At 41.8% G+C, this 16,540-nt stretch overlaps 1 protein-coding gene across 6 annotated transcripts in view; it reads right to left on the bottom strand.

Moving 5' to 3' along the window:
• The window catches only part of syne1b (spectrin repeat containing, nuclear envelope 1b), a 104,233-nt gene that overhangs the window by 18,573 nt on the left and 69,120 nt on the right, over positions 1–16,540 (bottom strand). For all 6 annotated transcript variants that reach the window (XM_086095349.1, XM_086095348.1, XM_086095352.1 and 3 more), the window contains 31 exons: positions 16,114–16,305; positions 14,805–14,936; positions 14,632–14,732; positions 13,750–13,903; positions 13,548–13,661; positions 13,210–13,368; positions 12,365–12,574; positions 12,018–12,119; positions 11,834–11,953; positions 11,569–11,769; positions 11,317–11,490; positions 11,088–11,219; positions 10,195–10,391; positions 9,949–10,081; positions 9,142–9,324; positions 8,908–9,057; positions 7,671–7,847; positions 7,439–7,594; positions 7,207–7,362; positions 6,963–7,133; positions 6,758–6,891; positions 5,893–6,097; positions 5,621–5,803; positions 4,592–4,738; positions 4,372–4,526; positions 4,048–4,195; positions 3,878–3,972; positions 2,954–3,188; positions 2,577–2,771; positions 1,556–1,681; positions 1,337–1,492 (listed from right to left, as the gene is read on the bottom strand). In XM_086095349.1, the coding sequence (XP_085951475.1) occupies positions 1,337–1,492; positions 1,556–1,681; positions 2,577–2,771; positions 2,954–3,188; positions 3,878–3,972; positions 4,048–4,195; positions 4,372–4,526; positions 4,592–4,738; positions 5,621–5,803; positions 5,893–6,097; positions 6,758–6,891; positions 6,963–7,133; positions 7,207–7,362; positions 7,439–7,594; positions 7,671–7,847; positions 8,908–9,057; positions 9,142–9,324; positions 9,949–10,081; positions 10,195–10,391; positions 11,088–11,219; positions 11,317–11,490; positions 11,569–11,769; positions 11,834–11,953; positions 12,018–12,119; positions 12,365–12,574; positions 13,210–13,368; positions 13,548–13,661; positions 13,750–13,903; positions 14,632–14,732; positions 14,805–14,936; positions 16,114–16,305 (4,893 nt within the window). The remainder of the gene's footprint in view (positions 1–1,336; positions 1,493–1,555; positions 1,682–2,576; positions 2,772–2,953; positions 3,189–3,877; positions 3,973–4,047; positions 4,196–4,371; positions 4,527–4,591; positions 4,739–5,620; positions 5,804–5,892; positions 6,098–6,757; positions 6,892–6,962; positions 7,134–7,206; positions 7,363–7,438; positions 7,595–7,670; positions 7,848–8,907; positions 9,058–9,141; positions 9,325–9,948; positions 10,082–10,194; positions 10,392–11,087; positions 11,220–11,316; positions 11,491–11,568; positions 11,770–11,833; positions 11,954–12,017; positions 12,120–12,364; positions 12,575–13,209; positions 13,369–13,547; positions 13,662–13,749; positions 13,904–14,631; positions 14,733–14,804; positions 14,937–16,113; positions 16,306–16,540) is intronic.

Below are 16,540 nucleotides of genomic sequence, written 5' to 3'. Positions count from 1 at the left end.
CTGTTGTGCGGCACAAACAGGATGTAGCGCACAAAGTTTCAGTGCAGCCGTTTCATCCACTTTGCAAAAGGAAATAGGCAATGTCTTTTTAAACTAATACAGATCATACTTGCTCTATACAGAAGTTTGTACTCAGAAGTTCTTAAATCTTAAAAACATTTAGCACATTCCAAAAAAATCGTACATTTTGCTTCGGCATTTGCACACAACTTTGTTCCAATTTTCCGGTTATTATTCAGTGACAGACTGATTTTTTTTTATATCAAGGCCGATAACGATTATTAGCAGTCAAGGAGGTCGATAACCGATATTTCAAGCCGATATTCATTTAAAGTAAAAGTAAAGTCAAAATTGACAAAAAATACTTTTTCTTTTTGATTTCAATAAAAAATTGACAGCTTTGTTCAAAAATTATAACAAAAATCCCAGGGAGTTTCCAGGGTCATCAGTAAGTGTTAAGCTAAATAAAAAATTGAGCAAATAGTTCCCTAAAGTTTTTTCACTGTAAACAAAGCGTTTCCAAAATGTCAACATCATTTCTTAAAGGATCTTTGTGCAGTTTGTCACTTTTTTACGCCCAAAGCGGAACTGCAGCATCTGTGTCAGGCTTGTTCATGGTGCGCGTGCGAGTACGTGCACCATCTTAAGTGCACGCCACATGTCCGCTACATGACGTCATCCTCCACCACTCCGCCCCTCCCCTCCCCAAAGAAACTGTGGAGTGTGCGGGGTCCGCACACTCTACTATAAAAGGGAAGATAAAAGCTGATAGGTGCAGTCGGAGTAAAAAAGTCAGGCCTCTTTGTACTCATCCGGGCATTGGTGGAGCATGCATGATGTAGAAAAGGCTTTAATATTACTTTTTTAAACGGCACAATGCACCTTAAGATTTAATTTTTTTTATTAAAAAAAAAAAGAAAAGTGTAGGTAGTTCTCAGTGTCAGCATTTTTTAAAGAATGTGGGAAATTTAAATAAATCCATAAATGAAAAGTTCCCTGTACTTCACTGAGCGACAAATCCATGCAAATGTAGCTAATTTGGGGTTTTCGGCAGGGTTCGTAAAAGGTTTCAAAAGATCTTCGCAGAAAAATTGTCTGAATATGTTGGAAATGTCCTTGCGACAAGTAAAAACTGTCTGTGAACATTTCACAAATCCTGATGAAAAACCTAAATTTGCTACGTTCACAAGAATTGAACAAGATTTGAAAAAAGGCCGATACCGATATTTGGCATTTTGACAAATACCGGCACCGATAATCAACCCAGCTGAAAACAGGTCCATCCCTATTATTATTATTATAATTATGGTAGCGGCAAAAGTGCTGCATCGGTCACCTGGTGGCAGATTTCCTCCCACATGCGATGCAGCAGCTCGATGCGCTCCTGCAGCACGCGCAGGTCCTCGGCGCTGATGTAGCGCGACAACGACTCCCTCAAGACGGTCAGGTGGGCCAAATCTCCCGTCCAGCCTTCGATGGCGCCCTCCAAATCCTGAAAAAAAAAAGCGCGACGTCAGTCCGAACGCGGAAAAGGCGCGATTGGATCTCGTGTTACCTTGCAGCGCATCTGCTGTGCCTGCAGGTCGTCGTGGTGATCGGGAAGAGGCTGAGAAAGTTGTCGTTTGAAGGCCCGAAGCTTCTCCAGAGATGCGCCGATTCCTTTGTCGCACCGGTCCCAGTCCTGTGATGACACAAGGCAAACTTGACAAGGTCCTCAACAGCCTTGTTGAAAGAAAGTTTTTGACTTTTTGTCATACAATTTTTACGGATTATTTTACATTAGAATTTTTTCTCAAACCCCAACAGAGAAGTACACAGCTTCGATGCGTGAAGTCCATTGCACAATTTCACACACGAAAGCGAAACACATCTGTATTTTATGTTGGTCCTCACTTTACATGAGGTGTGTCAGGCAATTCATTTTGTAAAATCGTAATTCATCACATGACTTCAATAGTTAACTCATGATTAATCGCACATTTTATATAATTCTAAATGTACAATAATCCCCCCCCCAAAGTTTTCATACTCTTGTTAACATAGAAATATGGCTGCATCTTTTAGTCATTGATACAGTAATTTCATAATAGTTCATAAAATTGAGTTAAAATTTAAAATATGTACTGTACTATAAAAAACGAGTGTGATATTGATTTGTGTTGCGGTCATTTATCTGCCACTAGATGGCACAGCTGCATTTGTAAGACGTTGGTGACAATTGGTGGCATTTTGTCTTTTCATATTAAGAGCTATTCAATCTTTAACATGAAGTCACTTGTGAAATTCTGCACATTTTATAAATTGTTAAATACAACTTGAGCCCAGTCTCTACAAATATATGCATTATTATTACATTTATTACTGCTAAATTTTGACGTGGGTGAGTCTTCTGCGTTGCGACTGGAATTCCCCCAGTACAGGATTTCCAAAGAGGGGCGCTCATTACTCTTTATTCCATTAAAATAATTAGCAGCGTTAAAGGAACTTTCATTGAACTCAAAATTAACGCACTCATTTTGACACCCCTACTTTCCATGTTTCAAACGAAAAAAGCAACGGCAGTGAGTGCGTCGTACCTTCAACAAGGTGCTGAGCTGCTTCCTCATTTCCTCCAGGCATCCGCTGGCCCGCTTCCAGCGCTGCTGGATGTCGGTCAGCTCGGCCTGCAGGCTCACCTCGGCCCGGCTGTCGGCCGACAGCAGCAGTTGCCTGCCGGCCTCCACCGTCAGGATGTAGCTGCCCTGTTGTCGCTGCAGCACCTTCTCCTTCAGCTAGGGGGAGAAAACACACAAAATACCAATTTTAATCAACAGTTTGCCTTTGCCAATAGAAAATGCAAATGACAATGACATTGTTTTCCTGCTGAAAAAAATCACATGCACATATATGATCAGTCTTCTTTGCAATTGCCCAATAAATGAGTGACAAAAAGTGCGGCGTGAAGATTAGCAACCTGGATGGCGTCCAGCATGGAGCGAGCTTGCTGCAGAGGAACGGTGGTCCCCGGCCGAAGACCTTCAGCGGGTTGCGAGACGTCCAGGAGCCACTTGCGCAGTTTGTCCACCATCTCCCGATAGCGCTGCCACTGGCGGACCAAGCCGTCGATGATGCCGCGCCTCTGCTGGGCGCGCCGCACCACGCCCTGCCACTGGTTGCTCAGCAGGGCCAGTTTCAGGTTGAACTCCTTCCTGTAGCACAATCCACGACAGAATAACATTCACGGTGGACACATTTGTATTTTTGTAGATAAGGTCAATCAAAAAAAAGTTCAAATAGGTTTAAAATCTGTAAGGTATTTTCTTTAGATCATAACCCTTTTTCATATCAGTTATTTCATTGAATTTATATTAATTATGCTTCAGATTAGTGGATTTTTAAAAGGGGCATGTCATTTGTAAAAATTAGATAACAAAAACTTTAATATCAAGAATAAAACAATAATAAATTTTCTTGTTTATTATTTCTAATGAATTAAATTCAAATTTATTATGCTTAAGCACAAGGGTGTGTAAAGTTTTATAAAGGACAGACTGGCAATCTTACTTCTAGATTAAGTAGAAGAAGAAAAAACTAATTTATAAAATCCTGAAAATATTTTTTTCAATAACACAAAAATTCATCCTATTTTCAAATGACTTTTCATTAATTTACTTCTAATTGATCATCCAATAATTTTATTTGATAAAAAAAAATACATTAAAATGTCCTGTAAAATTGTTCAGTGTAGTCTATTTTCTCATTTTATTATTTACAATGAATAAATTAAAGAATTAGTTCATGTGATAAATGCAAAAAACAACAACAAACATTTGACATAACCAATTTTAGGGGGGAAAAGTGCAAAATTAAGTTGGGCCAGATTAAAGAGAAATTCAACCTTTCATCCACTTGACCCTGTTCCAACATCCTTTGTCCATCACTGATGATGGAGTGGAGAATCTGCTGGCGACTGAACATCTCGGCTTGGAATAACTGCAAGACAACAAACCGTGGATGAATCTAAAAATCCGCAATGATCTTTAGGAAGTCGGAAAAAAGGCCTCGAACCTCGTGGGCCTTTTGCTGCTCCACCAAACTCTGGTAGTTTCCGGAGATTTCCACAGCCAAATTGTGCTCCGTTTGAACCAGGAACTCCATCCACGTCTCGCACTTTTCCAAGAAGGTCTGCTGCTGAAGCAGGAAGGACTGCAGTTTGCTGCAGCAAAGGAAATCCACAAGCGTTTAGCGTCATTTTACTACTTTGATCTCACGTGAACGGCACGGATATTGCGCAACTCCCACATTCTACATAAAGTGTAAAGCTCACAAGTTTCAGTCAAGCACGTCTAAAGCCCTAAAAAGTCACGTGACCGGACTAAACCAACGTCGTACCTAAACCTCTCGGTGGTCTGCACTGAGGCCGCCGACCAGCTCCTGTTCAGGTTCTGCATGCGTTTGATCTCGGAATCGTTGAGCGGCAGCCGATAACCCAGCTCGTTGAGACGCTCCAATTCCGGCGCCATGCTGCTGAACTTCCTCATCAGCCGCTGTTGAAAGACAACGGTTACAACCGCACGTCCGCAGGATTCGTCGCTAACATTTTTTTGCACACCTTCAGCTCCTGCATGCGCTCCTGGATGAGGGTCAGGTCGGTGGAGCCGTTGGGATCTTGCACCCTAAGAGCCTCCTCGGCTTCGACGACCCAGCCCACTAAAGCGTCCAGCTGCTGGTTAAAGGTTTCATAGTCGTGGACGCCGGTCTGGAAGGGTGAGGAGGAGACAATTGCTGTGTAAGTAAGGGATTCTCGTCAGCGAATAGGATCACTTTGATAATGCTACAATCGTCAAAACAGGGCATGATATGCTGACATGCTTCGCCAGGTTCAAGTAAATTGATGGCACGGAAAGAGTCATGACTTTATCACGACTTTTTACTTTTACTTGAGTAATATTATTTTGAAGTAGCACTACACTTACTTGAGTACAATTTGTGGCCACTCTACCCACCTCTGGTTGTAATGTCTTAAAGCATGTTTATTGAACAATTTTTCTGACTTTTCCAAATGTAGATATTAAAAAAAAAAAATCAATAAATAGAATTCATTTTAAATTTCAAAAAAATAAAAAATGTTCAGGGAGCTCCGTAGGTTATCAGTAAGTCTTAAAAAGTTAAATGGACACTTAAACAAGTAAATACTATAGCTCTCTAGTTAAATAAATACATTATTTTTAAAATAAATAATAATAATAAATAATAAATATAATTTTTTCCCAAATTAAAAAATACCTGAAATCTTGAACTTTCACTATTCTTTGTTTTAATGTTGAAAAAAAAAGCTTCTTAATGTTCACAGGGTCAGCAGCATCTCTTATAAAGTTAACTGAACATTGAAAGAAATAGTTCAGAGATTAAAACGGTTCTAAATTGACCTTTTATCGGCAGTCAGATTTAAAAAAAAAGGCCAATACCGATTTTCGTCAAAATGCCCGATATTAGTCTATCCCTACGACTACTATGACTCTCTTAAGTTACTACTTTGACGATGGTAGTGTCAGTCCCAACAGTGAGCAGAGCTCACATCGATGACACTGGAACAGGGACGACAATGCATGATATGCTGCTTGGCGAAAACATCGTGTACCTGCAGTGTGACATGTTGTCTGTTGAGCGCTTGCTCAACCGTCGCCAGCCGCTGAGAAAGCGCCAGGTGGTCCGACTGAATGGCGGAGGAGGCCGACGTGTCCACCTGCTGCTTCAGTTGATCTCCCAGCTCGCGGAGAACCTGCAGAGAGGCCTGCACCGGCACATGGGAGCGGAGAACCTCCTGCCAGATAAAAAAAAAAAAAAAAAACGCTGGTGATTTGAGTTCAAGCATGTTGGAGGGGAAACAATAACAAACTCAACTGCACTCACGCCACAGTGTTGAATCCAGGCGGACACGTGCTCGTCCGCGATGTCCTCGCCTCGCGCCGTCTTGAGGAGCTGCTCGGCTTTCTCCTCCTGGAGCAGGACGCTGGCGGAGCTCTGCTGGTGAAGATCCTTGTAGCCTTGCCACAGTTGGTGGAGAGCTTTGCTGCTCTTCAGACGCTCCGATATCTCCTCCAGGAGGCCGGACCACCTGAGAAGGACATGAAGCGGGTTATATTCATATATATATATATATATAGATATGTATTTATTCAATTTTATGAAATGTTTTTTTTTTCAGTTCTTCAGATTTTTTTTCAATTTTTTGGATTTTGTGTGTGTCATAAAAAAACATGTTGCAGTAGACAGAAAAAATATTCTGAAAAACCGAAAAAAATATTTTAAAAAACCTGAAAAAAATCAGAAAAAAAGAGTAAAAAAAACAGACAAAACTATAAATACTATTCCATTCAACAAAGCAAAACATTTCGTAAAACAAAGTACCTAAAAAAATTACTAATAAAACCCTGAGATTTCGTGAAAAATCATTATTTAACATAATCAAGTGTCTTCATATAAATGTCACAATTAATTAATTAATTGATAATAAAAATTGTGGTCGTCGATTTTCCAGCCATAATAATAAGGTGGCCCTTCACACTAATCAGTAGCCAAGAAGTAGCTTAACTCTTGGCTTCAAAAAGGTTGGCGATCCCTGCTATAGAAGGTCCGAGTCTAGCATGTTTCTTCACCCTTTCCGAGATGGCACCGAGTCGAAAAGTGGTGCTTTCCTACGTTCTAGTAAAGCAACTCTGAGTTTCAGTGATATCTGAGAAAACCTTGCAGTTCTAATCAAAACCATATGAGACACCTTGCGTTGGCATCCTTGAGAGCGTGACTGAGGGAATCTGACACCGAAGGGTGGCACTCTTTCAGCAGTTGGTGGGTCACGGCGCCGAATCTCCTCAGACTGCTCTCCTGCTTCTCCAGCTCCTCTTGCAATCCCTGCGCAGACGTCACGGATGAACGGATCCGCTCGTCGCATTCAAGTGAAGAAAGAAAAAAGCGCATCATACCTGCAGACTTTGCACTTGTTGCTGAACGGCCTCCAAGGAACCCGTGAGGAGGCGGAAGCGTGACACGGAATATCGCCCCTCCATCAAGTAGCCGTTAATCTCTTCTGATGCGCGTTTGTAAAGACTCCACTGATCCAGCACCGACGTCAGGCTGATCTTAAGCTGACCAATCTGGACATATTTATCTCGTTCAGTATGATTGACGAGATAAACGATCAAGACAACAACAATGGAAGAAACATACGAGGTGGTCCAGGTTGGCCCAGGTGTGGTTGACGCTCTGGAGCGTCTCCATGACGATAGCGCAGGCCTCGTCCGTTTTGTTCTGAACAAGAGCGCAGCCCTGCTCCTCAACCCGCTCCAGTTCTTTTTCTTTGTCCCTCACCAGCTCCTCCATTTCCTGAAAGATTGATTTGGACTTTGAACACGTCTTCAAGGAGTTTTGATGACCAAGGCAGATGAAACATGAGGGCTACCTGGCAGTCCTTGAGAGCATTCTGCACCGACATCAGGTCCTCAATCCTGTGCTTCCTCTTCAGCCGCTCTTCTTGAGTTCCCATCCAGGACTTCAGGGCCTGAACGCTGATCTCGTACTCCAGCCACATCTGCAGCAGGCTCTCCAGGAACTGGATCTGCACAACAAATCGTCCACCTTTTTGTTTTTATTTGCCCCCAATGGAAGATCCCTTCCACGTTGCGCTCTCTCACCCGCTCGTTGATACGGCCCTGCAGGATCTGCCACCGCCTGTTCATGACGCCGAGGCGCTCGGCAAAGTCTGTTTTATCGCTGCGCTTGCTCTCCACGTCATGACCGCTGAGGTGCAGCACCGACTGGTTGACAAAGTCCACAGTCAGCTGCTTGCAGCTTAAATCCACCCTGAAGCCCTGAGACATGTATATGTTGAAAAAAAACACAGTCAACGACATGAACACCCTTAGGGGCAGGGGTCAGCAACTCAACCTTTCCTGGCAAAAGAGCCATTTTAGGCTGCACCAGAACACAAAAACCTGAGAGCAGCGTCCAATGCGTAGATATTTTTTCTCTTAACTCATTAACTGCCATTGACGCCTACAGACGTCAAAAATTCATTTGAACAATTTCCATTAGTTTAACATTTTTTCCCACTTTTGTTAAGGAAGGTATGAGAACCTAGATTTTTTTTATTGCACATTTAGAACAGATAGAAAATGTGTTATTAATCGTGAGTTACCTAGTGAAGTCATGCGATTAATTACAATTAAAAACTTGAATCACCTGACACCCCTAATTTTTAATAATCTTTTCTTTTCTTTTTTTTAATCGTGAGTTACCAAGTGAAGTCATGCGATTAATTACAATGAAAAACTTGAATCATTTTATGGACATAATAATTTTCTACTTTTCGTCTTCATTTTTTGGACATTTTACTTTTTTACATTTTTTTTGCAATTTTGAGGACATGTAATGGTAGTTTTCTGCTTTTCTTTACCCTTTTTGGACATTTAGGTATTAAAAAAAGTCATCTACCTTTTGTCTTTTTTATTTATTTATTATTATTTTATTATTCTTTTCGTTTTTCTGACAACTTAAAAATTTGGACTGATATTTAAAAAAGATTTTTCATTTTTTATTTCATCGTGACTTCATTTAAAGAATATTTTATCTAAAAAAATATATATCTTAATAGTAATAATAATTTCTACCAATTCTTTAGAGATCCACAGGGAGCGAGAGGAAAGAAAGCCAATTTTTAAATCAACACATAGAATCGGGTTCTATGGGTCCGAGGAGAAAAGAGTACTTTCTGAGAAAAAGGAGACGTTTGTATGATTCACATTATTTTGTCCAGATCTCGGAACTGATGTTTTCTTCTTTTGTACTTAATTTTCACCGTGTTTGATGCTGGTAACATCACTGCACTCCAGACTTCAGATCAAACCATGACTGCCCAGGTGGGTCCATTACCTTGTACTTCTGCAAGTAGTCCTGAATGACATGTGATCCGACGGCACTCTTGAGATTTTCCTCATCCTCCTCGTTGACGTTCTCCATCAGCGATATCCAGTTAAACAGCTCCGAGATGGCGTGACGGGAGGCCAGCTTCTCCATTTGGACCTGAATATGGACATCATTGCACCGGGATGTTAACAGCAGAAACACCAAGACTTAAAAGTTAAAAAAAAATTCTGTATTGCACACCTGATGGAGCTTTTCCTGTACCACGGGTATGCGCGTGAACAGCTCACTCCACTGATTGTCAATGCGCGCCAGGTCTGAGCGCAGCGCCGCCGTGTCCACCTTCTTCAGCCTCAGGAGTTGGTTTCCCTCAGAGACCACACAGCTCTTCAAGCCGGACTTGCTCTCTGCTTCCTTGGAAAACTCCTGAGATAAAACAGAATCAACCGGGAATTTAGGTGGAAGGTAATTACCAGATTTTTTTTAGAACACCAGAAATAACGGCCAAAATGGGGACAACCCATAGCAGCTCATGTTGGAGGAGGTGTGGCACAACTGTTGCCAACCACACTCACATTTTCTGGTCATGTTCCAAATTGGACATATTCTGGATTTTTTTTTTGATGCTCTTAAAAGTTGTTTTTAAGCAGAATATTATTCTACGAAGCCCTGTAACAACATTATTAGGAGTGACACCGGAGGCTATGAGCAGAGATGCAAAATGTCTACTTTTGAATAACACTGAACATTCAGAATGGACATTATTTATTTATTTTAAATGTCCTCCTCCTCCTCCATCCCCTCTATTTGTATGGTTGTAATTGAACTGCCAATATTTAAATTTTTTCCTTAATTGGTCATTGTATAAAGATTTTAAAACTATGCATGACTGTATGATGTGAATGTACATGTAAACAAAAGGAAATGTATGTTGTTAATTGTTAAAAGCAAATGAAAATGAAATAAAAAAACAACGGAATCAACCAAAAAGTCATCGAAGACACGAAGGACGACAACATAATGTTGATCGAGCGACCTGTGACCCCTCACCAGAAAAGCAGAGAGGTGGTCTCTGACTGTTTCCAAGTCCTGCGGGACCAAGACCGCTTGCGTGTTCCAGAACTCCAAACGCTCCAGAGCCGACTGCAGCCATTCGCTAAGCTCCCCATACTGTCTCTGATAGCTGGAGGGAAAACAATGAAAATGGCACAAAACTATTTGGTCAGTGGGTCGCAAACATTCTGAATTCTGGGTCCCCTAAGAGAGGAATTGTTCATATCCGGTGAGGTTCCAGACCTGGTCCAGTGTTTGAGGATGGCCTCCAGACGCTGCAGTTCCTTGTTGACTTTGCTGGTGTTGTCCAGCCAGAGTTCGCCCAGAACTGCCAATTGATTCTCTAGAGCGGGACAGCAGACGGACAGCAGGAGATGTTTGCCTTCTCCCAGCACCTGCTGCAGTTTGTGTTGGTGCTCCGTAAGCTTCCCCTTCAGACCCTTGCCACACGGTGGAAAAGGAAATAAAGTCACATTTGTTCAAAGGTGGCCAAAGTACTCGCGCTCTGTACTTAAAGTCGAACAACAGATACTTGTGTAAAAAGTCAGAAAATAAATACTCAAGTAAAGTTGAGATAGACTTGACGAAACCGCATATTTTTGCTTTGGTACAACCGAACCTAGCTGAGTAAATTTGACTCTATACTGAGTCTATTTGGTCCCACTCTGAATAGAGTAAAATTTACACTTGGAAGAAAGTAAAATAAAATAAATATATAATACAATTTTCGTCTCCTCTTGGATGAAAAAAGTAGGAGCCCCGGTGGTAGAGTGGCAGTCTCCCACCCTTGAGTGACGTAAAAAAACAAACAATTCTCTTACAAGTGTAAATTTTACTCTAAACTATTTGCTCCCACTCTAAATAGAGTAAAATGCACACTTGGAAGAAAGTAAAATAAAAAAAATATGTTTTTGGTCTCCTCTTGGATATAAGCAAACAGTATAAGTGGCAAAGCTCAGGTGGTAGAGTGGTAGCCTCCCAAGCTAAAAAGTCGTGAGGTCATTCCTCAACCTTTGAGTGAGACTTTTTTATTTTACTCTTTCAAGTGTAAATTTGACTCAAAACTGATTTTTTTGGTCCCACTCTAAATAGAGTCAAATTTACTGACCGTTTCTGTCATTCTCTCATCGTTGTACCTGATACAGTGAAATCCGCTCCATCAGTTTCTCTTCCGTCTCTTCCACTAATCCCACTGCAGGGATACTTTCCTCAACAGCCTCCAACTGGCCATCCAGGCTTTGATAATCCTGCACCAAGCGACGCCAAGTCTGACAGAAGGGGGAAAAAAAAAGTCGGATTCAGAATATGTTTTGTCAACAGGCGTTTGTGGATGAGGTGGTGGTGATGGTGGGGGTTTTCTCTTACCTCCAGAATGCCCTCCAGCGCCACACCTTTATTGTGTGCCTGCTGGAGGACGCTGTGAGCCTGGTTTAGTGTCTCCTCCAGCACCCGTTTCTCTTTTGGAAGCATCAAGCCGCTAATTTTCCCATAATATGTCTCCGTTAAAATCATATGTGACTCCAGACCCTGGAAGAACTCCTACAAGACATCACAGATTTTAAGTAGAACCCTTGGCTGTATTCTGCTGTAATTCTGTGCCACTATTAAGAGTTTGACCTTGTGCTTATCCAGGTGACTCTGGACTTCCTCCGCCGAGCTGGCGATGATCCTCTGATCGGCAGCCATCTTTCCTTTGGCCGTGTCCACCAGGTCGGCGAGGTCTTGCAGGGCCCGCTCGTACTGCAGCTTCAGCGCCATGTTCTGGTTCAGCCCGCTACGCCGAGAACCCACGGCCATCACCAGCTCCTCGTAGGCATCCTGACAATAGACAACAGATAAATAATAGTACTTGGATTTACAAGCGGCCCAACTTCCCACGAACCTGAATTTTCACTATTTTGTCTGTTGATATCTGGTCCGCTTGCAGTGCGGCTCCTTTGCTTTTCAGTTTGGTGATCTTCTGTTCAAATTCCTTCAGGTCGTCCTCTGTGCTGGCAATGACCTGAATAAAAACCAGTGAGCAGTAAAAACGTGAGTGCGCGTGTGCGCGCAAAAGTTTACACTACCTTGAGCTGTTCTGAGGCTGGTCTGGCCATGGCTTCAGCTAGTACTTGCAAGACCTGGCACTTGGTCTCCATTAAAGAGCTCTGGAGATGTTGCAGTTCCGTCTGTATTCAACACAAAAGCCAATACATTAGCCTTCATGTTTACAAATGATAACGATGCTTGTTTGGATAATGCCTTTTAGAGCACACATGGATAATTATAGGTTAAAAAATGAACACAAGAAATATCAATATAAAAAAAAAATAGTTCTGGGAAAGTGATATATAATGAAGAGAAGGGGCCCCAGGACAGAGCCCTGGAGCACACCTTGGGTGAAATGAAGTCGAATGAATGGATAAATACCAACCTGGTAGGCTGTGAGTTGGTGAGTCCTGGTCCTCAAGTGGTCACAGCTTTGACCCAGAGCACCACCCAGAGCTCCCAGTCTCTCTTTCAGGCAGTTTAGACTCTCTTCCAGCAAGACTCGTTCCTCTTGCCTCAAGCCGGATGAAGCGGCGAGCAAGGTCTGGCTGAGCGTCACCTCCCCTGCCACGCGTCGAAGATTACTCTGCAACGTCTGCAGACAAAGCCAGAAGCAGCTCAGATCCTGTCTGATATTGAAGCAAGACCGCTGAATCTTATCCTGGTAGAAATCATGTTCATAAAGGTTTAGTGGAGAGCTGTCAAAATTAATCGACAAGTAATCGATGAATAAATGAATCGGTAACTATTTTAATAAGCGCGTAATCGTTTGGAGCCATATTTGCATTTAAAATTGACCAAAACTTCTCATTTCAAAATATCAATAGTAATTGTTCACTGATTTATGAAGTCCTTCATGGAAGAAAGCTGCTTATCTTCTGTGTTTAATCAAAATAAGACATTTGCAAACATCTGTTCTTATTTTGGAAAACAATGACCGAACCGGTAACATAGTACAACGTCAATCACTATATAAATACGAAGTACAAAATAACCACCAATCACTGGTTAATAAACAGTAATAAAAAAAAAAGCAAAATTAAAATGAATCCAATTAGTCGATGAATCGGTTGAATAATCAATAGATTAATCGATTCTAAAAATATTCGATAGTGAGAGCACCAGTTCTGTGACACACAATCAATGACGAAGAGCAACCCTTAACCTTGAAATATCCAGATTGTCAGATCCAAATGACATTTCAGAATTTTGCCATGAAAATGAGTGCACCTCCTGCTTTTCCAGCTGCGTTTCCACGGTGTCGGCCAGAAGCAGCGAGTCGGACAAGACCACGTTCTCCACGCCGTCCAACCAGGAGGAGGTGGAGGACACAGCTGTGTAGAGCTGCTGCTCCATGGCAGACGTCTGTGTCTCACCATCGCCGTCGGGCTGTAAAAGGACAGCAGTTAAACGCAGGTTAAACCTACAATGATGTCATGCTTTTTTTTCTTTTTTTTTTAATAAAGAAAAAGAGGTGGGCGAAAGTTGCATATTTCTAAGTAAGATATCTAACGTCTTAAAAGTATCCGGTACCTGTTTACAAAAAAAAAAAACGTTGAAATTCCAACCTGAGATTTTTCCATTGTTAGCCTAAAAGTGTCATAAAGACTCTTTAGCGATGATGCATCAGCTTGAAATTCTCCTTTTAAAAGTGGTGACGCACAAGGAGCGCTGGAATAAACCTGCCAAGAAAAAAACAAACAAAAAACAATCAATTCCCTGACTTTTTCAAACCAGCATTTTTTTGCTTCCCGCACTACTTGACTGTACCGTCTGCTTGTGGTCCTGCTCCAGGTTCTTTTGCATCAGCTGCATTTTGGTTTTCAGCTCCAGACGCAGGCTCTCCCACCTTTGCTTCATCTGCTGCCGTGCGGCGTCGGCTTCCCTCTCGGCGAGCGCGGCTGTTGAAAACGGCTCTGAAGCACTGCACAAATGCAAACAAAAATGTGCATTCACAATTTGTCATCAATAAGATCAACTTCTTAAGTTTTGGCGGGCAGCCGGAGAGGCTGGTCATTATGAAGCAGGGTGACCATATTTTGATTCCAAAAAAAGAGGACACTCGGCCCGGCCTCGGGATTCTTAAATGATACTCGTTACTTGATAGTTTAATCAAATATGTCATATATTATAACTATTTGAAGGTATGTCTCCTCTGTATTTTCCTCAGAATTTGGATTAATCTGCATTAATACATGATTAATGCAATCATTTTTTGTGATTAATTAATTAATTTCGACAGCACTACAAACAACATGACTCTTTTGAAGTCTTGCTTGACAAGGGAATAAATAATTACACAATGTTCTAATCCCAACCATTTTTTATATTTTTTAAATGGAGTCCAATTTGTGAGCATAGAGCTCAAATTTCCATTTTCCATTTCAGCATCAAAAGTGCACATCTGTGCCATGAATCCCAGTTAAGTCAATTAATTAGCCAGTCCCTCAATGAGTATGATTGCTACATGCGATTTCCTACCACTTGTATTTCTAATCAAAATATAAGATGTTTGTTCACAAGAAGCGCCGTTGGATTTTGCCAACATGGAACGATTTGTGATGTCTTCGAGCGAAAATTCCCTCCACCCCCATTTACCGCATTGGCCATTCATTTCTTTCTAAGAATGCAATGATAGGATGTTGAGTATACGTGGTGCTGGCCGGTGACGCCTGCTGGATGAGGATCTCCTCCCCTCTGCTGGCTACCGACTGAAGCAACTTCTTCTGCTCCGCGAGCTGCTCCTCCAACTCCTGCGCAACAAACGAGAAAACGACACGATGACGTTTCTTTCAATCGGACCGGCGTGGTTGAAAAATGTGTACCCTTTGACTCTGAAGAGTGTCCTGATGCTGTTGGGAGCGCGTGGTCCGAGCCTGGGCCACCCAGTCCTGCACGCTGGGGCTCTGAGAGAGACTGGAGTCGGACTCGCTGTCCTCCTGCTCTTGCATGGAGCTCTACACACAATTGATTGCATTTGATTGAGATGCTTAGGAATGTGCAAATGTGCCATATCTATGAAAATCTATGAATTTATACAACATCATACACAACATTTGTAAAATATTTACATGGAGTCCTCGGCGGTACTGACATTCAATCTTTTAATGGCGCTCAATGAACTCGTTTGGGCAAGAATTCCGCAATTACTGTTTTTCATTGGATTATTTCATAGTCATGTAGGAATTTGGACTTTCCTACTGTGTTAGTGTAAATTTGTGATAGACTGCAGCACACAGCCAATTTATACTCTTTGGAAAAAATAAGTAAGTAAGTAAGTAAATGAATGAATGAATAAATAAATAAATAAATAAATAAATAAATAAGACACAATGGCTAAAAAAGAGACCAACTCAACTTTTGGGGTAATTTATTTAACCCAAAAAGTTTTTTTATTTAGTCATTTGACCCAACTTTTTGGGTTAAATTAAACAACAAAAGGATGGATTAAAATAATAACCCAAAAGTTGGGTCGGTCCCTTTTCCACCCAACAGTTTTTAGAGTGCAGAACCGTAAACAAAAATCTGCCATTTATTTGGTCCAATTGTGAAAGCAAATTTTACGTTTGACATTTTTGTACATTAAGTTGTCATGTTCATCCTTAGTTTCTTCGTAGGGCGCGCCAAAAGAGACTATTTATGCGTTACATTTCCAAATACCTTTATACAAGTTTTTAATAGGGATGTAACAATAATGGCAATATCGCAATTAAAATATTGTAGTTGTCACGTTATGATTATAAAAGCAGCACATCTGTTAAAAAGGACACCATCTGGTGGTGAGTTTATTAATGCAGTTTAATTTTAATTAGGAATGTTTTGGTCACCTACGTTAAAGAGCCACGCTCGCCCAAAACCATGATATTATGCTTTTTTTTCTTTAATACGTTTTTTTTTTTTTTTTTACAATATTGTGAGTTATTACACAACATCATGAGTATTTTTTTGTATTAGCATTATTATATCGTTAAGTTCATATCATGATATCACATCGTGACTGACGTTACATATGGATGTCGTTAAATTCCTACTTTTTAACGGGGCTCCCAAGGAGACAACAGTTTAGAAACGCCGGTCTCATAAGCAGGATGAAATTGGATAGCCGTCAGCCAAAAAGTGGCCCAACAACCCCACCTGCATGTTGGCGTGCTTTTCCTGCAGCATCTTCTGCAGCTCCAGCAGGCCTCCCTTCAGCGTCCGCAGCCTCCTGGCCAGTCGCTCGGCCTCGACCCGGGTCTCGGCGCGACCCTGCAGCAGCAGGTTCTCGCTGTGGACGGACAGCTCGGAGAGGGCCTGCACCTTCTCCTCGATATCCAGCAGCATGTTCTGCAGCAGCAGGAAGAGAGAAGCCAGCTCAAACATGCTGCCACCACAAGTCCATTGGCGAGGGCTAGGGCCTCAAGACCTGCCGCTTTCCCTGGCCGAGGGACGGTGAGGCCTTTCCCGCTGCCCTTTGACCTGGGCTCCTCTGCCACATTAGCGCTAATCCTTCACGTCGCTTTAACCGAAGACCAAAGCAACGCAGCCAGCGAAATGAAATAGTACATTTGTTTTCTGGTTT

Source organism: Leptonotus elevatus, chromosome 14 (genome assembly GCF_054856555.1).
Source record: "Leptonotus elevatus isolate MCC_2025b chromosome 14, RoL_Lele_1.0, whole genome shotgun sequence".
In the NCBI taxonomy this organism is placed as follows: domain Eukaryota; kingdom Metazoa; phylum Chordata; class Actinopteri; order Syngnathiformes; family Syngnathidae; genus Leptonotus; species Leptonotus elevatus.
The sequence above is the reverse complement of the archived record's forward strand: the minus strand, read 5'-3'. Positions and strand labels throughout refer to the sequence as shown.